Source organism: Kryptolebias marmoratus, linkage group LG3 (genome assembly GCF_001649575.2).
Source record: "Kryptolebias marmoratus isolate JLee-2015 linkage group LG3, ASM164957v2, whole genome shotgun sequence".
Taxonomy (NCBI): Eukaryota; Metazoa; Chordata; class Actinopteri; order Cyprinodontiformes; family Rivulidae; genus Kryptolebias; species Kryptolebias marmoratus.
The window spans coordinates 20,489,489-20,512,146 of record NC_051432.1 but is presented as its reverse complement, the minus strand read 5'-3'; the positions used below and the strand labels follow the sequence as shown (position 1 = coordinate 20,512,146).

The 22,658-nt window shown below is 37.8% G+C and overlaps 1 protein-coding gene across 1 annotated transcript; it reads right to left on the bottom strand.

Annotated features, from left to right (window-relative positions):
- cacng1a (calcium channel, voltage-dependent, gamma subunit 1a) lies at window positions 1–13,394 on the bottom strand. Its single transcript, XM_017435197.3, has 4 exons — window positions 12,792–13,394; window positions 6,105–6,179; window positions 2,112–2,258; window positions 1–1,953 (listed from the first exon to the last, which is right to left on the bottom strand). The coding sequence occupies exons 1-4, from the start codon at window positions 13,027–13,029 to the stop codon at window positions 1,721–1,723; spliced, it is 693 nt and encodes a 230-aa protein (XP_017290686.1). The 5' UTR covers window positions 13,030–13,394; the 3' UTR covers window positions 1–1,720.
- Between the last annotated feature and the right edge of the window lie 9,264 nt (window positions 13,395–22,658).

Below are 22,658 nucleotides of genomic sequence, written 5' to 3'. Positions count from 1 at the left end.
TGAAGCTTTTCAAGATTTTATTTTCTTTACAAAGTTGCAGCGTATAAGAAACACAAAATTAGCCACATTTCAGAACTCACCTGCATGCTAAATTAAGTGGGGAAAGAAAGGATACAAACAGGAGCTAATACTAAGATTTTTTTTTTTGTTTGTTTTTTCATTTAACCCATCAGATCAGTGAAAAATTCAACATTCAAAATAAATTGGCATGTCCAAATTGTTCACCGATGCTGCATACGGTTATATTTGCGATTTAAAAAATCTCAACGTTCTCTGAAAGTAGCTTATGTTTACCCTGAGCGAGCTCATCATCTGGTGGCTGCAGCTCTGACAGAACCGTGTAGTCAGCTTGAACTTTACACCAGACTTCTGTACAAAAGCTTTTCTGGACGTTCACACTGCTCACCGCATGCACAAGATCACAACGCTTTCTTTTTGATGGAGTCAAAGTGAAAACTAATGCTGAGAGGCTTTTCCTGTGCCGCGTCTTTTATTTAATTTTTTCAAGTATAAAGTTCCCTCGTTTCATCAAGCTGAACCAACATAGTTTGTGTTTCGACAAACATCACAGACGCATTTTCTGTCTTCAGAAACCCTTAGTTTGTGAAGCGGCAGCTTATATTACACCAACGGATAAATGTAGTCTATTAAAACCTGCGACTGAAAGGATCTTTTTCATGTGAGCTTTACTTTTTTCTTTAGGATTAGAGAGAGGTGACATCCTGAATTCCTTTACAAAAATACCAATAAGTAAAGTTTTAAATTTAAAATTCCCATATCTCATATAAGGGGTGCTGGCACGTAAAAAATAATATTATACACTTTTTTATGTGTATCAGTCTGATTTGGAGGCCTTGTAAGAAGCCTTGTATGTGCACCTGCTAGAACTGAACCTTTTCCAACATGATCGGTGCTGCAGACTGTGGGTGTTTAACATTCAGCCTGCTGCACACACCTTCCTTAAAATCTACCATCCTTTATTTGCAAAGCTGCTTTTTAAATCCTGGGGATGTGGGGTAGATGATTTGACATTGTAGCTCAGTGCAGTTTACATGACGAAGCCTCAAAGATCCACTTTGATGGAACAGTTTGTTCATTTGACCCTCGAACTGTCCAGAAATGATAGTTCACATCTTCTGAAGGAGGATTCTGTGGAAAGTTTAAACCAGATAATATCTTACCTGTTGCAGATAACTCTTTGAACAAACTATGTTTGGACAGAGCACAACACAGACCCACAATTCAAAAAATCTGAACTATCTCTTTGGCGGTTTCAGCCAGGATATCCATGACAGTGACACACGGGGGCTGTAGTCGGACCACGCTCTCTTTCATGATGTCATATTTATCAAATCTTTTACTAAGAATGAGTTGAACACATAAAGGGATGGTGTTTTCAGGTGTTTATAGATGTGAGTGACTTGGGCTCTTTTTAGGAATAAAATGGGTTTTAAGTCTGATATGAGATATGTTTTACAGCATGAGGTGGTTGGTTTTGCATTGTCCTGTTTCTTTCTTATTGTACAAAAAAGAAAAAAAAAAAAAACATTGAAAACTCCCTTTGTTGTTTTAAAGATGGCCATGATCCGCAACTGGTCTCCCCTATTTAATCTTTGATTTAAAAAAAACACAAACAAACAAAAAAGAAAAAAAAAACGTGTTCTTGTACCAAATCCAACATCTGAACTCATAACTTTAGTCAGAACCCTCCTCGCTTGCGTCACTCGACTTGCTCCGGCTCGGCGTCCATGCAAGTCTCCCATGGATTCCTGGGCATCTGGGGCATGGACAGGATGAGGAGTGCGATGCCAGTGATAAACAGGAGGATGAAGCCGCTGCAGGCACAAGCGAAGGACCAGGCATAGTAGTATTCAATCCAAATGGTGTCCTCGCTCTCAATCATGCGCTTGACCGACTGACGCATCACCTCCAGAGAGATGAAAGCGCAGATGCCTGAGGAAGAAATGTTGACATGCGAGTCAGCCTTTTAGTACATCTGTGCACATTCCAGTGCTGATCCAACCCAATACAACACAGGGTTTCTTTGTTTTTTTATCTCAGTCCGTAAAAACTACAGGAAAAGTGCAGATTTGTTGGGGATCTAAACCCACCTGCAAATGCAAAGAACATGCCCGCAGGTTTGAGGAGGTAGTCTCTTCCTTTGCCTTTCCCAGTACACGACCCCAGCAAGCACAGAGAGCCGAGGATCATGAAGGCCAGACTGAAGATGGAGATGGCTGCAGCGGAGATGTTGTACTCTGAAATGAGGAAAACAAAAGTCTGTTGACTTTATGTGCTTGAATCCATGAAAGACAATTAAAGACTTAGCACTCCTTGAAGGAATGCATATCACCTGCTGAATTACATCCCGGAGTTTTAGTCTAAAATCTTCTTATGTTGAAAAGTAACAGAGTTGTAGCTGGTTTGGTCAAACCTTGAGAACAACGTCATGCGCAATCTCATATTGTCATATTGACACGCTCAGCTACCACATCAAATTTTAGCTCGAGACCTGTAAAACTGTTGTAGCCACCTCTATGTTGACCAGTTTTGGTTATCTGTGGCAGCTTTATCAAACTGATTTGACTCCAGAGGTTAATTATTTGGAGATATGCATCCAATGAATACTTTCTGAGAGTTTAATTAAAATCCATCCAGGGGTTCATGAGATATTTTGCTAATAGACAGACAAGAGTTGACTCCAAATTGTTAATGGCAAAATTTTAAATAAATGTCTTGTGCAATCTGTTAGTGCTCAGAATGCATGTTAGGCATCAGTCTCAGCTACTACCACACCAAACTGCAGGTCAATATATGTACAACTAACTGAGTCAGAGCCATTTTTGTATTTTTTTTATTTTTGTTAGTTGGCTGTGGCAGAGATACAACCAGTGATTGGGTTCTGTAAGTTTCATTAAAACTTGTCCTGTGGTTTGTGAGATATGTTGGTAACACATAAAAAATATTAAATAAAAAAATAACAGTACTCAGTCACTGGTATATTAAATGTTAATCATTTCAAATTTGCTTATGGTTGAAGTTAAAGTGAGTTACTTATGTACGAGTTTTACATATTGCAAAATGTATTCACCCAATATTCAGCTTTTTTCATATACTTTAGATGAAATATTTAAACAGACTCACTACACCAGCAACATTAACACATTCCTCGTACGTTCTGGTGTTTTTATGAGATTTGTTGACAGTAAGTGAAGACAGAACTTCCCAGAGACATTAATCTTGATGTAGGCATCAGTATCAATATGAAAATACTTTGTTTTTCGTAGTTACAGATTGTGTTTTTTTAACTGGAACAGCAGCTGGCGTGTTTTTTTGAGTGTGGGGACGGATACAATCCGAGGCCTTTGATGTGCCGCCTGTTCGCCTGTGAACCGTGCCCGTGGGAGAGGCAACCCTTTGGGGGTGAGAGCCTTCATCTCGTGCTGGAGGCAGAGGAGGGGTCCACACCCTGAACGCTGTGTTCTCTGAGAGACCGCGTGACTGTCGAACTCTCAGGCTGATTCAAGCCTCAACCAAAATACACAGGAATTTCATTCATACGCCACTGAAAGATTCCTCCGTCTGAAGGACTGAATTAAATTAACATGAAATTTTAACTCTCCTCCCCAAAAACTGGACAACATTTCAGGCTTTGTTTGAAACGGTTCTAAAGCAGCAGCTGTATATTTACAGTGAGGGTCGGCCTCTTTGAAACAGTATCATGTTGCTTTGCTCTTTCTGTGCATGGATATAGATGTGTTTATTGCATGTATGTACATGACTTTGTTTATGGCTTTTAGGTTAATGTTAATGTCCGTGTGATTATTTATAGATGGGTATGGTTATGCATAGCTGAAGTTTTAAACGTTTTCCCGAGACATTTGTGCGACTTTTTTCTTTTTCTTTTCAAACCTTGACAGATTGTAGAACGCTTTGAGATTTTATTTGTTGCATTCAAATATTTTCATTTATTGCTTACAATCAATGATAATCTCAAGACTTTCTGGGAATGATTTTACATTTTTCTTTTGACTGTTTCTCGAGTTTTTTCCTTTAATAGAAAGCAAGTGTGAGTGCAGACATTTTCAAATGTCTGAGATGCACAGATTTGGGTTTTTTTAATGACTTTTGGTCATTCCTCAACTTTCTCTGATCTTTTTCCCCCTAAAGCTTCTCCTCTGTGTTCTTGGCTATATGCTTAAAATAGCTTTGGCTTAATCCTCAGCCATTAAAGTTTGTATTTTTGCTCTACATTTTTCATATGAATTTTATTTTATTTTTTTCTACACCTGTTTATGTGTCTTCAGAACTGTTCAACAGTTTTATTTCAGCATAGTTCCCCTCGTAACATTCCCAAGATCTGCACCTTGACAGTTTTTTTTTTCTAGCAGGTCATTGGACAACCTTTCAAACTTGGAGGTAGCTCAGACTTTTTGAAGTGTGGTTCTGTAGAGAGGTTATGAGAAGTTGGTATCTTACATGCAGTAGACAGTTTATTGAAAAATGTTCAAGCTTAAACCTAACCAGATTGAAACGATACCAGCTGGTCCAAGTGGGGCAGGTTTCAAAGTAAATCTGACATTTTCAGTCGAACAACTTTCCCAGCACTCTCATGAATGCTGCTTTATAAACCTTTACACTAACGTCACTTTTTCAAACATTTTCTAAACATTTTTATACATAGAAGTTTGTGGTTATTTATATACTCATTCTTCAATGAAGACAGTGTAAACTGTCCCATAAAGCTAACGTTTTGAGTTGACCACCATCAGCTTGAAATTGATAAAAAATTTCAGCAGCAAGTGTCTGACTGAAGCATTTGTAAAAGTAAATCTCCCTTAGATTTAATCACAATTAAGTCTTTTTTCATTAAAAGTAAGAGATCACGCTACAAAAATCTGTTTTAAGTCAGTGCAGGAAGAAGTTTGCTTACTGATTTAAAACAATTGAAATTCATCTTTACCGAAGAATCCCACAATAAGAGAAACTTCCCTGCAAAATAAAATGTCACAACAGCTTGTATATTCCATTGCAAAGCGAAGATTAAATCTTTCGCCAAAATGAGAACCTCCAAATTCCTTACTACAGCGTCTCCCTTTTCTCAAACTTTCCACACACTTCAGTAACTTTTAGTGGCAACCTACTTATGGTGGATGAGACAAAAGCCATGTGGACAGATGTGCTTCTGGTGACGTCCATCCATCATGTTCATTCAGCCCTCACGTACAGCCAAGTGGCTCAGTCAAGAGTGCACAACGCCACATGGAACTTAGGTCAGTGCTGCAATCTCTTCAGGGCTCCCCATGAGCGCAGGGACTCCCCCGTGTGTGTGTGTGTGTGTTAGAAAGGGGGGCTCCCATGAATGCTTGCATTATCATCTAAGATGGCGGAAATGTGCGTGACTTCCCACACAATCCTGTTCAAATTTACAACCCCAATCATTGAGTGTGACAGTGATCTACATGTGTCTTCACCCCCAGTCCTCCCCCTAACACAGAGGCTCAGAGGGGTCCCAGATCTGTCAGGGTCACTGAAGTGTGGATGGAAGGATGGACGATGAAGTAAACGGGGAGGGGGACAAGACCAGGGAGCTTTGCATTATTAATTGTGTGAACCATACATCTTTTGCGCCGTTATCTAAAGTAACATTTATGAAACACTGTTGGCGTTTTGTTAACACATATGCTGTGAATCCTGCAACTTTAATGAATCACAGTCTTTGAAAATCACTGGAGAATCTTTTTCCTGAAATTTTCTGGTGTAAAAGCATTTAGTCACACAAAAATCGAGATACATGAGTTGAAGCGCAACACTGGTGAGCTTGTTTGTCTAAAGAGGTGATGTGGCGCGTTATGACCTGCGTTTTCCTGCACAGTAACTCTGTCAGCTGGATAGCATGTTGACAAAAGATAAAAGAAAAGCGATTGTGCAGTGAGGTGAAACATTAGTGTGATTCTGTGCCCGTACAGCGAACGGCACACTAAAACAGGAGAGAGAAGCAGGACTTGTTTGATGTTCCAGTTCACGCACAAAATTAATTATATTTGCAAAATGAACTTTTTTTTCTCTAATGTTTCAACAGGATGGAAAGAAAGTCGACATACCTTTCTGTGTTTTATATTCAAATATCTCAGCATCTTGCCCTGGATTGAAGTGCCTGAAGTAAGTGCAGTTTTCCTCTGTGGAAAAATAAAAAGAAAAGTGAATTCAGCTCAAAACACAGCTGTTACTGACCTTTTTTTTAAAACATGTATTTATAAATTGATGCACATTTGCACAAAGAAATACAGATTGATAAATGTGAAATTTATTCAAAGAAACAGCAACAGTAAAAAACAGATCCGGTGTAAATGAAATGGAACATAGACAGTAATGATGATGCACCCATGCTCAGACAAAATCTGAAGTTGAAGTAAATCTGATCAAGTGCAGGACATCGGGGCTAAAACAACAATTACATTTTGTTTTGCGGTTGGAGGGGGCAGACAGATAAAAGGATGAGCACCACAGAGGTTACATGTTGTGATGAGGGAGGTCAGAAAGATATCTTAGAGCAAGGTCATGCTTTGTGTGTGATCAAAAGATTTTTGCCTTTTATTGTTAGAAAACCATCAAAAGGATACCTGCTCAATGATGGCTCTGTCTGTACAACCAATCAGATTCTATCGCTGCTCTGGATAAAATTCACTGTGTTGCGTATTCGCTGTGTGTTTGACAAGAGATATTTAAATAATCAGCAAAGTCTGTTTAGCTTTAAAATCCTCCTGCTTAGGATGATGGATTATCGTGTTCTCAAAGTAAAACACTAAAAAAATGTTAGTTTTAGAAGCGTAAAAGACAACAGCTTTCAAAAAATCTAAGTGAGTTTGTGAGTTAGCGTGCATTTTATTTTATTTTATACATAAAATTTCAAACTTGGACACTTTATTAATGTAATTATTAGTCCTTGAAGGAGTGCACTCCGCCCACAGTCTTGCATGCCTGAGACCTTGTGTGTTTGAAGTATGTGTTGAGGATGACTCTCAGCTACTACTACATTAGATTTTAGCTCAATATCTGTAAAACTGACTGAGTTGTGGCCATTTTTAGGTTTGCCAATCAGCCATCTTGAATCAAGTTGATGTCCGTTCAGTGATTACTTTCTGAGAATTTTAATGAACTCTGTCCAGTAGTAAGATATTTTGCTAACAGACACACAAACACAGACAATTAGCACAGCATTTTGTGGTGACAGGTGATAGTTAAAACATTACTAAATTGTGTAATTTCTCATAAAATGTATTGTTTTTATCTGAGTTAAGAGAAACATAGCCATCAGGTGAGGGTGTGACTCATAAAACCCGCCTTTTACCTCATTAGAGTTTTATTGTGACAAAAGAATCCTAAATCCTAAATTATATTTAAAAGCCAATTGATTTTTCTCTGTCTTGCCACTGAACCTTTTTTTTAACACTTCTAGTTGAATCTCACCTCACTTCCTTTTGCACATTTTATCTGAACTCCACTCGCTGCTCAGACCTCGTGAACACGGTGCTTCTCTTAACCACTTCACACCGTCTCAGATCTCACATTTATCCTCCCAAAGCATCTTATAACTGACACCCGCAGGATGACTTTAACACTAAAATGGTTGCTGTTCAGGAGCCCGGTCTGCAGACGTTACATTTAAACTACCTCCTGCAGATGAGGTGTTAAACCTTTAGGATTTGTTCGAATAAAGCCGAGCTGCCTCACGTGTCCTTGTAGTGGGGAAGAGCACTTTGATGCCGCACAAAGTCTTTAAATAATTAAATTCAGAAACAGGCTGGATTTATGCCTTTTTTTCCTTTACATTTTACTTCAAATCACACATTTGAGTTCAGATTATGAAAATTTAAACGCAGCAAAAACTACGTGAGAAAAGAACGCAGTTCGGCTCACACTTAACACACAAATCCTTATATGTGTAACACAAGTTTCTGAAGGAAGGCCTCGGTTTAAAAAAAGATACCAGCTTAAATTATCTTGTGTGCTGCGACTGAAAGCATTAATTTCAAAGTGCAGCACTCGAACACATCACTAATCTGTTTCCACCCAGACAGAAGAAATAAGACACTGTCGTGTGGCAATATGTTAGAAAAGATGGTGTCTCATGAGAAAAAGAGCTTGATCTTCTATGCCGTGCTGATTTTCATGCGTAAGCAGGGAGCTGTTAAAAAGTAGTAAATATAGTAAATGAGACAGCACACATTAATTAGGTCTAATAGGCACAAACACATGCAAAGTCAGCATTACAGTGTTTACAAAACCCTCCTTATAAACTGAAAGCTGTTGGTGCTGTCTGCCACATTGTGTGAGAAAAGAAAAAAAATATGTTTTTTTATGAATGAGGACAGGGACTGGGCATAAAAGAGAAACCCATAGGTTGTTACTAAGCAACAAGCCTCACTGTTTTCACTGTAGATGACACAGAAGAGGTGCGATAAAGGCTCGTCAACTAGTTGTAGCTCAGAGTCAAAGCTTGTGTTCAGAGAGAAAGGCTGGAAAATAGCTCTGAAATGTTTCTCGGTGGTATAAACTAGCAAGATGAAAAACATGGTTTTTGTCTTTTATAGTTTCTTTTACAGCTATCAGGTTAAGAAAAAAAATCCAAGTTAGGTTTTTTTTTGTTATGTTCTGTTAAACAGAGCAATCACATCATCAGCACCAAGATTTTTAACCTCACAGGTCCCCAATGTACACATATGGCTGAGAGCAAATGAATTCTCAAACATTAATCTTTATTCTAGAAGAAGTGTATTTTCCTGTTGACCAGCAGTCAAACATTAATATTGTGCTCCTTTTGTTGGCCTTTGTCCTGGTGGAAGTGCTGACAAGTTGTGCAACACCTTGGTTGATCCAGAGAGGCCAGTTTGTCATGTTTCCAGAGATCAGGTGAGGACATCAGATTAGCAGCTTCCCTGCACGCTGTCGCATCACAGCGCTGTGGTTTATAGTTTTGATCTGTGCTGTCAATTCTTTTTGTCAGGAATAGACCGGATTTGGTCCAGATCTGCAAAGACTCAAGTGGCATTTTAATAAATACCAAAAAAAGATGTGACTATGATGTTTAAGACACAATCTGAAATGATATTGGATTTTAATGTTTTTAAGAAGAGAGGAGCCTCGTATTAAAACTAATTTAAATATCTTGGATTACATTGGACTGTATGTTATCCTTTAAAAATCCTTTTTAAAAAGTGAGGACCTTTTAAGTGACCTCTTGGAAATTAAAAACAACAACAATAGTTGGTGGCCAAAATCTATTTCATTATTGTACCTTTTTGGAAAATTACAAATTATTTGATTTTCTTATTTGTAAAAACAGTACATCTGCTTTATTGATAAAACTTTACCTGTCCCACTTCCTCTAAAATACTTTCATTATACAAACACATTGGTATAAGGGCCAACATTAGAGGTGACTAATCCTTTTAATTTTTTGTTTTACTTTATTTTGTATATTTGTTTCTTACTCATATGCTCATTAGTTCAGGTGAATTTCTGCATTTTTTATGTTGATATGTTTGTATTTTTTACTATCACTTTTTACTTTACCATCAACATGGCAGAGACTACAGATAAAAATGACCTTCATGCCTAAATATAGTAAATAAATACTGTACACTCAGTACAGATAAACTAAAGGTTCCTGATATCCCTATACCACATATACATAAATATTGCTCTAAATCTTTAGGACAGAACTGGCACTTTGTCCCTATTTGTTGCAGGTTGATATGACACTTGAATGGTCTTAAGAGCAAAATGCCACTTAGTCCACCTCTTTTTTGGCCTATGCGTGCCTTCCCCGGAGAATGTGCAGTAATCTGAGTGGCTACGTGGGCTGTAAAGAGATGTAAAGCAGCAGGAAAGTCTTGAGGGAAGAGTTAGGTGGAAGTGCAGCCCTCAGAGTTATAACGGACTGTGTCAGGCGCTCCTGTCACTCAGAGAGATGCCGGGCTTGTGCGTGAACACTTGACCCTCATGGCTTGGACCCAGCACAGCTGAGTATTTACGTGGCCTATTTTTACAGCTACAGCAGCGCTTAGCCTCCCACAATACAGAAAAATAAATCACGCCCTTCCTATGTCGGGCAGCCTAGACGTATATTATGGTTGGCGGTCTATTACTCTGTGGCGTCTGAGACTACCAAAATTCAATCTTATCCAACAATTTCAAAACTTTTTGAGGCTCTTGAGAATCGTTGCAGCCCTAGAGATAATTCTACTGTTTTCTTTTTAAATCGTAATGCAGCACGTAAAGTAAATTAGCATTATGCACAAATCAAATGTTTATCTGACATCTCTTCTTCATCTGTACTTTGTCAGCGTTTGTTTCCTGCAACAACTCAGTCCATACTTTCCAGTTGGTGTGTCTCGTTGTGGAGGATCTCCCCGCTCGCTGTTTGAGTCCTGTTTTGGATCAGAGACCGACACCTCTCTGAGGACATGTGGCTATCATAAACAATAATGTTCCTCTCCAAATACAGAGATTGGGAAAATCCCTGGACACTGACTGGTTGTCTGTTAGATTTCCTCACTCAGATAAATGCTGCTGAATAGGCAATAACATGTCATGCATATTGTTGTTGACATGAAAGTTGCTGCATGTGTTCAGTGTCCTATTTCTACCGTGTTACATTCTTTAGAGTATAATTTACTAAATTATCCAAATGACTGAGCAACAGACTAGAAATTATCATCATATTATATATTAAATAGTGAGGAAAGAAAACCATAAGGCTCCATTATCAGAAACATTTGCCACTTGTCATTAAAGGCTGAAGAATTTCACATGCGTCTGGGTGGGTCGAGCTTATTTAGAATCAGCACATGTCTGGACCAATGAACCCCCCTCAAGCATTTCATCTGTTCCTGAAAAATCCCTGCAGTGCTGACAGTGGGCAGCAATCCCAATAGCAAAAAGAATTAGTTTGTTTTTGGAAGTAGCAGGGATTTGTTAGGACTGTCTGCATCCTTGTCTCCAAAACCTGGCGTAGTGGCCCAGCAATTGTCTGACACGCAGACAGATAATTGCCTCTCAGATGACGGTCAGCGTGCCACAGCTGAGCAACTCCCATCACAGACCCCCGCCATGTGAGCCATTTCTGGTCAGCAGCAAGCTCGGCGCCGTTTTTGTCCATTTTATTCAATTACAGTCTGCGCTTTAATGCAGCAGCTGTAAAAGCTGATCTGATCTCATGGGAGGTTTATTCAGGGGCGTTCACAGGAAGGTGAGCCCTTGTTAAAGTGTCAGAATATAGGTGACCTGTAAAGAGTGGCTGGAAATGATAAAAGTGTTAATACCACAGTGGAAACATGCTCCATCATAGATTAAATTTAAAGGCAATATATAAGCAAAAGACGGTCAGTTATCAATAGTGTTTATTAAATTTTTATGTATGTTTTTTGCAGTCTAGCTACTTTTGCATTCATTGGGCTATGCCTGAGCTTATAAGATCATGTTTTTCCAAATTGATTTCTACATGTTAAGTCTTTGCAGCTTTCTTCCTGTTGTTTGTGTATCCCATTAGGATCTAATCCTACAAATAGGCCAGCCTGTTTTCACTCACTTCTGAATGAAGTAAGTGCTACTGGATTGGGTTGCACCGGCTGTTTACAGACCAGAAAAAAAAATCATGGTTTAAGTTACATCACATGCTGGAACTCTATCTTTCAATCAGGAAATGTTACATTTAAAGCTCTTTAATTCTAATAAGTTTAATTTTTATACTAAATCTAAACTGATGATTTTTTGTTTTAGCAAAGACTAAAACAGTAACTTTTACTACTGTTGTTAATAACAGTACTATATTAGTTTTAAAACTTAAACTTGTTTAAACTCCCATGGAATCTCACTAGTTTAGGACATTTCATCAGCATGAATGCATGCTAAACATGTAATATTCCAAATAAAGAACAAACATAATCAGAGTCATCCTCCACCAAGGTGGTTTGTTTTGTTGTGTAAAACAAGAATTTTGCCCTTATGCCAACTCTTCTCTAAACTTTTTTAGATTTTAAACAGTTTTTTTAATATAATCCAAGGAAAACAATTAAGTACAAATACCATGATCTCATTGCTAACGAAACCACAAATACAGAATGTCAATCAACATACATCAAATCAATATAAATATATACAGACAACTTGAGGTTAAAATGTCTGCTTGCCTGAGACACGGAGCAGGATCTATCACATCGGATTTCTTTAATGTTGCCTAATTTCTCTTTTAATATAGTTCAGTCATTTAAATGAAAAATTTGATCAACTGTCAAACATGGAAGTGGAAAAGCTCCAGTGGTATCACCACAGGTCCAACGATCTGTAGTCCTCAAATTTCAAACCAAAGATGGGGACATATTTGTCCACCAAAGTTTCTCTGTTCAGAACAGTTTTCTGGTAAAAAAACAAAAGTTGGTGGGTAAACTAGTGCAACATGACCTTTATGCTTTTGTCTTTATTAGACCAAATGTGACTTTCCATAGACTAATCAAACAGAGCTTTTACCACAGATTAATGCAGTTTGAAAGGTCACGTCTGAATCTTTAGCTGTTCAACAGGAAGTTCAAAAAGCCATGTGACATTGTCAATTAGGTTCTTTTTTCTTAGTAGCTTTGTACATCAGAAGGGGGTGTGTTGCAAGAAACACATGATAAACAATATTCATTGATAAACAATATTCATTGTTTATAGGGTCAGAGCCCAGTTCACTTTTAAATTGACTTTATGTTACAGTTAACAAGGATTCTGATAAAATTTCGTCTTACCTCCTGGCAGGCTGATTGGCCCACAGCCGTGCCCCTCCACGTAGTTTTCCGAGCTGATGTAGATGTGCTTCTTGCACAACCTCCACAAGCCAAAGTGGGCTGCCTCGCAGGTTTCATTGAGCGTCTCCACCCGTGGGCTCAGCACGGCCCAGTGATCCGTCACCACTGCTGTAAACATGCACGCCATCCCCACCAGCAACACAAAGATAGCAATCTTTATCTTGGTACGCTTGTGCATGTTTCCAAGTGGTGTGGTTTCTGCTCAGTACTCTTCCTCTGACAATTTAAAGTCAAATCTAAGCCAGTCAGCGATGTGGACACTGATCTGAAACCCCCGTGACTTGTCTCCTCAGTGACTGCAGCAAGCCTCACAGAAAGTGGCTTCTTCTTTTCCCTCTCCACGCAGGACTAGTGTCTTCTCTCCCCCTGTCGCGGATTTCTGTGCTTATGGTTCGAAGGGAAGGGGGCCAGACTCCTCTGTCCTACTTTCATGTCCCTCTTTCCCCACACGCTATGAGCTGCTGCTCCACTGACGGGCTGCAAGTTTAGAGTCAGCTGTTGAGGTAGATCAGAGAAGTTGATGACCAGAGTGTCTACCGCGGTGGGTAATGGGTGTGTTTCCTGGGGTGTTATATGCTATAAATGTGACTGGTGAGTCAACTCATCAGGCCCCCCTGCCTATCCCGTTACAGCGTCAGTGTGAGGAGATTACAAACATGCAATTTTAAGTGCACTAACAGTTTTCTCTCAACTATAGAGTTTCATATTGTAGTTATAAAAGTTAAAGTAGCTGTTTCAGCAGTGTGAATGCCTCTCCCCTGCTTTTTGCTCTCCAACTACTGACGCTTTACCTCACCACAGCATGGTCTTGGTGTGGATTTGTCTCTATAAACTATTTATAAGAAGAAAGTAGATGTGTTTACAATGAGCAGCAGCTAGATTCCAGCTGACAACAGGAGAGTTTCCCTCATGGAACAAAACTATTTCAACTTGTTTCTGACAGAAATCCAACCAAAAGCCGTGTTTTAAAGGCTTCATATTTAAATTATTACTATTTTTAATTTTTATTATCATGAAGCTAACTTTGTCTCAGTGTCCATATAAATCACATGTCTGAGCAACATCATTCCTGAAACTTGAATAATCAATGAATCATGGTAGTAATCCAACACTTTATGTATTAGTGTCATTTAAAAATCCCCTGGTTGAGAAGACTTTAAAATAAGACACATGAACCCTAGGATGAACAAAAAAACATCCTCTTGCCTTGTAATTTTGCTGTGTAAATGAAAAAAATTCAAGTTTCTATCCTGAATGCTCCTGCTCAGTTGCATTTGTGGCGTTAGACCTCTTTCCATGACGTTGCTGGTGAGGAGCAATCACATGTGTGTTAACACAATGCCAAGGAAAAAATAATTCAGTAATAATCTTGGGTGAACATTTATTGCTGCTCATAAATCTGGGAAGGGTTAAAGGGTCATCTCCAAACAGTTTATAGAAATACCATGTGATACAGTGGAAAAAAATATATACCCAAGTAGAAAACATTTAACTAAGCTGCCAATCTTCTCAGAAACAAACGTTCCATGAAGTTCATCCAGAGGTCAGACCAATTTTCTGAAAATCTGTGAAAATCCCAAGAGTAACATTTCAGATCCTACAGGCCTTCAGCTGGCAAGTTAAATCAAAAATTTCCTGACAGAATAATATTAAATTTTATTTAAAAAAATAGTTCCCAGGCGAAAGCCTCTTCTCTAAAAAGAAAAAAAAAAAATGGCAGTGGCTCAGCTTCAGCACTGTGTGAACAAAGAACTAGACTTCTGAAAAAAGATCCTTTTGATGGACCAATTTAAAGTGATGATGTTTGAGCAAAGGAGCTCATCTGCTGAAAAACAAACACACCGTATCAGTAGAAACCCATCATACCAGCTTTAAAACATGGTGGGGAAAGGTTGATGGTTTGGGCTTGTTTTGCTGCCAAAATTAATTCATAAATGTCTTTATATACAAATATTTTTTATTTACTTACTTAGAAATTATAAAACCTCATAGCAAAGAAGTGCTTTTTTGGGCTTTTCTATGTATTAATATTATTATGTTATGCAGTTTTAATGTCATTAAATAATTTAGATGTGATCAAATACTTTGCTAATTAGCTTTATTTTATAACTTATCTTTAAAAAAATGCTTGTTTCTACCAACCTTTGTTTTTTCAGATAAACTTCTCAAATCTGTTCCATGTAGTTGTATTTTAAGGTGACATTATTTTGGTGGTAATAACAAGTAAAATCCTTTGCAGCTGTGTCTCCATGGGGAGTTTCAAAACAAGGCCTTTGAGTCGCAGTCATTTATTTAAAACTCTTGTCCTTGCTAGAATTTTGTGAAAGACACATGTGACATTTAAAGGTCTTGTTTTTATAGTCCATATTTGTCTTTTTAAAAAGGTTTGTTGTTGGGTTTTTTTCACATGCGAGTGTTTGTGAATCAGCTGTGCTAAAAAGGTTTCACTTTTATGTCCAAACAAACAGAAAACATGTTCTCTGCTCCTACTGAGCAACACAGTTTATTAATAATGATAACTCTGTCAAGAGAGCTATCGAACTGGGTGTTTTTGTTGTTGTTGTTTTTTCACAACAATAGATTTAGTAGGTAATGCTGAACTCATGTATGCAGGTGAGGGACAGATGCTCGCCACTAAAGTGTTTTAATAATTGATCATGACATTAAAAACACAACAAAACATCACCCAGCTTTATATCATATGTCTATTTACATATATCTGTTTATTATTTAAATAATGCAGAGGTAGAAAATTATGTAATCTAGTTAAATGTATGTGGTGAAAAATATAAAAAAGTAAAGTAGCAGAAATAAAACTTTAAAATATATGAAAATGGTGAAATGTATCCTCCTCCAGTTGATATTTCCCCATGCAGTAAATCATGTTGGTGCTTTATTATTTTTCTTTTTTAAGAGATGCCCCACTTTGATTCTCTTTGTAAGAATTGTGACCCACTTCCCCCTGTGGCATCAGCAGAGGGAGCAGTGAAAGTCAAAAAGTCATCACAGCACAAAAAGTGGTGAAATCACAACAAATCAGCACCAGGGAGACAGAAACATCTGCTTAAGTGCTGCTTTCATCTGTGAGCTTCCCAGGGTCTGAAATATTAGACCGAAAAGCAAACAGCAGAACAGGGCTTATTCATAATTAGTTTAATAGATAAATTATTTTCAGTCTCTTGATGAGGAATAACTCAGAAGAACCAAGTAATCAAATTTCAAGTAGGTTTCACTGGAAACAGACTGGGTTTGTGTCTGATAGATAAACAGACTGAAGTACAAAGAGCATGAAAATAGGAAAGAGCTGTTTCATGGAACAAGGTTTCAGCCCGATTGTTACCCCGCCGAAGAAGACAACATTGTGACGACGAGCTAAAAAAGGCCCAGAGAAGATGTACTGCTTCGTAATGAGTCTGATGAGGGGATCTGGAGGGCACGCCTGCAGGAGCACAGAGGGAGACACACACACACGCACACACACACACACACACACACACACACACACACACACACACACACAGTAAAATGGTCGAGGAGAACAAAAAGGAAGACAAACTGCTGGAGGGAATCATGACAAGTACAACCACTGATTTTTACGTTTTTCCTAATATCCCCTGTATTCTGCTGTACCTAACTTCACATACTGCTGTCGCTGCTGTTAGAGCAAAATTGTCTTTTTAGCTGTTTTTTTTGTATATTTCTGTTATCAATGAGGTTGTTCTATCAGATTCATCTTTTACACCTTTACAGTCAGGTACAAGAACATTGAATTACATTGTGAAGTAATACTTTTGTTTCTGAGAACACAAGAAAAAGGTGATTCAACTCAAAATGGCCTTTATAATTACTGTATCCATCAGGCAAAGCTGCCTTGAAGCTGTTGGATACTGAAGGGGTAGACTGAGCAGTTTTTCATTACTGGTTTTATTTTCAAATGGATTAAAAACTTCAAAAGCTTATGTCTGTGAAACTCCAATGACTCCAATGTAAAGCTGATTTGAGCTTTTTTGGCATAATTCAAAATGTCTGGTGTTTTTAATGAACTGACTCCAAAACAACAAACAAAAAGGTTTGTTCCTCAAGTTTACATGTTCTCAACTTTTTTAGTCTCCATCTCCTAAATTATAAATTGTATTTTTGATTTTACTAAGGTATTACTGATTACTGATTTTACAATTCATGTCTGTATTGATGATTCTATTTTTCTACTCATGCATGTTAGTTTTTTTTAAGTCTGCCTACATGAACATATCCAGATGATTTTATCAGGTAAACAACTGTCTGCAACTTTGATAAATGACAGTCTTTTATAGAAGAATGATGCTAAATTTTCTTTTTTTTTCTGATGTCCTTATTTTTACAACATGAGCCTAATTTAGGCTGACGACAAACAAAGAACTAAAATCAAAATCATCAGTGGCCTGGAAAGTTGAATTTGCCATTTTGCATTTTGAATGGCAATTTAAAATTATGGGTAAATTATACAAAACTGAACATATTCTTTATGACAAATTATATTTTGCAATCCTGGTAATTTGATTTCCATTTCCAAGAAGAACTTAGATAAATGAAAACAACTAGGGATGCTTATCGTACAGTGGATGTCACTAATTAAACTCCAACTGTTTGTTAGATGAGAAGAAAAACTTCTTTGATCTTTGTGCTAAAAGAAGGTTTTATTGAGTGAAATGAAACGCCACACCCAGTGTGTTTAGTTAGAACAACCTGCAGAGTGAACCTTGCGTCACTTCAGTCCCTCTTTCATCATTATTCTGATTGATGGAACGGAAGTATTGACTTTTAAAGGAGCAGCAACCCCTGACCTCATGGGCATCAATCTGTTCTTCGTTTGACCTTTCGTCCCACTGAGACAATTACACCGCTGATGTGAGCGGGAGTCTAAGTCCTCTGGGACGTTTCTGGCTCTTCAAATAAAACAAACTCATCAGGTGAACTAATTGTGTGGACACAATCTGAGCCAGTAAATCCATGTGAATGAAATCATCAGTGACACACGGCCACATTTATTATACCCAATTAAGTCAGCTTGAGTTTGATTTCCTGTGTGTGTGTATATGTGTGTGCATGTATGTGGGTGTGTGTGTGTGAAGCAGTCATACTGTGTTGGGCTTACCAAGCTTTGTATTGTTTTAGAGATTTTAAAAAACTGTGTGATAGAGTCTCATGTTGAGCTTGTATACCACTGAGATGTTAGCTCATAGAAAATTCATACAAGAAAACTAAACTGAACCCCTGTACTGTAAAGTGACAGTTGGGATTAGTTATAATGCCTTTTTACAGTCTCTAAGATAAGGAATATTGGGCTGAGTTTTCCTTAAGTCTTGGGGTTATTTTTGCTCTTAAATGTATTGCATTGGGCGGCATGGTGGAGCAGTGGTTAGAGCTGTGACCTAACAACAAGACGTTCACCTCCCGGCCTGAGGCCTTTCTGTGTGGAGTTTGTATGTTCTTCCTCCACATGCCTGACTTTTCTCTGGGTACTCCAGTTTCCTCCTACAGATCAAAAACACCCAACTAGTACAGGGGTTACGTTAGGTTAAGTGGTAACTCTAAATTGTCCCTACGTGTGGGTGAGAGTGTGAATGGTCGTTTGTCTCTATGTGTCCCTGTGATGGACTTGCGACCTATCCAGGATGTCCCCCATCTCTCGCACAGGGACTGTTGGAGATAGGCACCAGCTCGCCCATTACCCGAAAAGAAAAAAGCAGGTAAAGAAAATGGATGGATCACATTGATTTTGTGTATTCACAGCTTGTTCCTTGGTTGGTACCTGTTTTCTTTTATGCTTTCTTCACACCTGGTCCAGCTTCGTTAATCACCACACCTGCTTTGTATTTAGTTGTTTTTTCCCTCAGGATATATTCAGCTCGGTTTCCCTTGTTAAGTGCCAAACTGTTGTCACAGTCAGGTTCCTTTTTGTTACTGTTTTTGTGGGTTTCTTTTGTTTTCTTGTTTTGTTGTTGTTGCATTTTGACTCAAAGAATGTTTTCCTCTGCTTCTGCAATGCTGTTGTGCCCTCATATGGATTTTTCTTCCTCTGCCTATTATGTTCTGTGTTTGGGTTCTTTGCCTGCATTGTGTCCTGTGACAAAGTCTTGCCAGATCCTACCTAAGCAAATTAAATTAACCGCTGCAGTTTCTTTTGTTTCTATTTTTACCCATATTACACTCAGTGAAAATCATATTTCGCACATGGTATCTCAGTACGAACAGTGGTGAGAAAAAAATGCCAATTATCAAAGTCTTTCACTTCTATGTCTGATTGGGGTCTCCACGCAGAGTGAAAAACCAACAAATGAAAAGACAAATGTTGGTTTATTTTATATTGTTTATGTTTTTGTAAGGGCTGGCTTCTAAACTCTCTGCAAGCAAGTTATATTTGTAATTAAAATAAAGATAATCCAGAAACATGACTTTAGTATGTAAAAAGTTTAAAACTATATTAGAATAAAAGTTATTTAGAATTTTTATTGTCTCTTCTTAGAGGAGCAAAGCAGTGGTTCTGACACAATAAAAAGTCTAAAAATCTAAAAGCGCCTTAAAAGGAGGTGTCGTTGGTGCCTCCATTTATAGGTCTATCAGGCGAGGCGTCCTGGTTGTCCGGCACAGGCCTCCGCCAGCTGCCATGGGAGCAGCTGGGAGAGTCATGGTCCTGTGCCCATTTTCCCTTGGGAAAATCAGGAAGAAGTAACTGGAGACAAAAAGGCTTCGGTGTGTCTGCCACCCCTTGGACCCCTAATGGATCAAATGGTCTCAGAGCAAATGTTGGGAATATCAGCTCCACCACAAATGTTCACTTGTGTTAACAAATTACGAGCAAGAAACAGGCTGCATAGTAAGTGATCATTTGATAGTCAGTGTTTGTTTCTGTGGGCAGCTTGTTTTCTGTTTGTTTACTGGCCATTAGAGCTGAGAGTAACATGAACATCATACAGAAATGTTGTCATGCATCATTGTCATACTTTGAACCAGAATACATATTACAAACCTCATTATGCTTACATTTGAGTTGCACACTTACAGTAAGTTGCAATGTGTTTTGCAAATTTAGTTAAATATTATATATTATTTTATTTTATATTAAATTATAATTTATTTTCTTGTTAGTTGATTAGAATAACAGTTTCCGTCTAAATAATGTAAAGTACATGTTTAATTTCATAAAATGACTACAACAGATGTATTTGTAAGTTATTGTTAAAAATTATAAGTTTAGTCCAATGCAGAGAGGGTTAAATATTTGTGACCAAACCAATGAAACATTCTTCATGTTTTGTTTCTTAAAGCACATCTCATGGAAACAGCTGGCTTCTTTGATTCTTCATCATGTAATCACAAGTTCTTCGAGCAACTGGAAAGGAGAAAAGCATGATTTATTTTATTTTCTAATATAGATGTCTGTTTGTATACACGGGTTAATGGTGTAGTTTTTGGAAAACGGTAAATTGAAGTTACTCTGAAGTGTTTAGTTATAAGTCGGTTCTGCTGTTATTATTGCCATAATATTTTTAGCAATGTAGAGGTAAATTTACTTTTATTTTGTTCTTTGAATTTTCTCTATTTTTTTTTCACAGAAAGTGATTATAAAGAGAATAATGTATGTTGTTTTCTACAGTGTAAGAAAACCAATAACTTAAAATGAAAGTATGTTTTTAGGCAAAGAAACACCCTAAAAACACCTTTAAATTATTTTCTTATTAATAATTAAATAATTTTACCTAAAGTAAAGCAAGTTTTTGAAATCTGATACTTGAATGTTTTTTCAAACTGTTAGATAATTGGAAGTCACATCCCACCATCTTGATCTGATCCATTTTTTGTGCCACAGCAGATGAAAAGGGTTAAGCTCCAACTGCTGCTGGCTAAATCCAGTCTTAGCACAGTGACAGATGCCATCCTAATGGATGCCTGCACTTCCTGGATTGACAGTATGGCATAAATATCAACAGGGAGTGAAAAATCAAACCCATGCTGAGAAAAATGTCAGCCATTTTAAATTATCAAAAAGAAGTTGGGAGGAGAAAAGATGCATGAGAAGAGGAAATCAGATCTGACTTCCACTTTTATTCACTGGTGAACGTGATGGAAGTTTGTGAAGTTTTGTTGTCATACAGTCATCTGAAAGGCTACAGATTTACAGCAGCAAAATGCTTTTTTAATTTCCAGTTTCATGAATCATTTTGTAGTCATACTAAAGAGTCAAATTTAAGATTCAATACTTATTTTATGTTAAAGAATCTATTATATTATCATCTGTTTGATCAAATTGACCCTGTATTCAGTGAATCTGCTATATAAACTGTTAGTTTATATACAGTAAACGCATATTACTGTACTCCATGCATCAGGCATCATCAACCATTGTGTCTTTAGTATATAAATCACTCAGTAAGTTTTGAATCCTAACGAGCATGTTGGTTATTCCTGTGACCGCATGGAGAGGTGACCCTGCCATTTTCCTCCCAATTACTGGAGGAAATCTTTCACTGGCACACAACAGGAGGTAGGGAAGCTTTATTGTGGATGAAAATATCAGTGAGGGTCCATGGCATTCAGAGTCACAAGGCTTTACAGCTCGGGTGACGGGCAGAGAGACGGGTGCAGAAGAATCGCTCAAATTCACGGCCAGAATGGAAAACATGGGCATTGAACCAGTTGGGCATAACAAAGAAACATGTCACACACAGAATGGAAATATGTTTGTTCTAATTCAAGGCATCCCCTTGTAAATCTCAGTGACCTGAATGAAAACAACCAGAAGAGCAGAGAACATTTGCTTTTTCACTGGTCTGGAAGCCACCGTGATGAGGACTCACAGACCAGCAACCACATTAAACCAATTCCAACCTCTGACAAAAATATCCAATCAACAAACAAACCATGAAGCTGACATGGAAATTCGTCAAGCATGCTCTATACCAAGAGGAAGCTAAGCTGAACTCATACACACTCAAACGCCAACTTTGTTCCAACTCTTTTCTGGAGACAAACTTTTCAAAGTCTGGATGAGCATTTGGGAGCCTGTTAGTTCAGTCAAGCATCATGCTGGCTGATGCTGATTTCCTTTAACACCCTGCGGTTTCCCGACTGGCTGCCATTCAGTTTCATAGCAGAACATAACAAGATTGTCATTCCTGCAACATTACCTAAATATTTTTCTCCATAGGCTAAACATCAGGAGGTGAAACAAAAAGATAAGGTGCCTTTTGGGTGGAATTATTGGGTAAAGTTTTCTATAGTAAGTATTTTAGTTCAAGATCATTTTTCTTTGTCTTTGAATGTAAACAGATACAATGAACTGATTAGTTGGTTGCAAGAAAAATTCAAAATTGGCATTTCATGAAAAAAGCATACTGCCCACTGTATTGAATGCCAAAGTTTTAAACAAAAATCTCACATAATCTTTTAGTGCTCAAAGTATGTGTTGAGAATGACTCTCTGCTACTACCATACCAAATTGTAGCTCAATATCACTAAAAACTACTGAGTTATAGCTATTTTTGTGTTTACTAACGCCGGTTAGCTGTGAATAATGTTGAGGTTACTGAAAGGTTACTGAACAATGATTGCTTTCTGAGAGTTTTGTTAAAATCTGTCCTCTAAATGATAAGATATCTTGCTAACAGACAGACATTTGGACAAATGAACACACACAGGATCACCTACCTTTCATCATTAGAGACAACACAACAAAAAACAGCAGTTGGGAAACCATCAATTTTCAATAACCATAATAAACAGCTGCAAAAGCAAGTCACATAACCACATCCTGACACAAAATTATTT

Coding starts and splice junctions, on each gene's coding strand:
- cacng1a (XM_017435197.3), bottom strand. CDS start 13,029: ATGCACAAGCGTACCAAGATAAAGATTGCTATCTTTGTGTTGCTGGTG. Junction 6,180..12,791: donor GCCAATCAGCCTGCCAGGAG/GTAAGACGAAAT, acceptor ATTTTTCCACAG/AGGAAAACTGCACTTACTTC. Junction 1,954..2,111: donor CATGTTCTTTGCATTTGCAG/GTGGGTTTAGAT, acceptor TTTCTTCCTCAG/GCATCTGCGCTTTCATCTCT.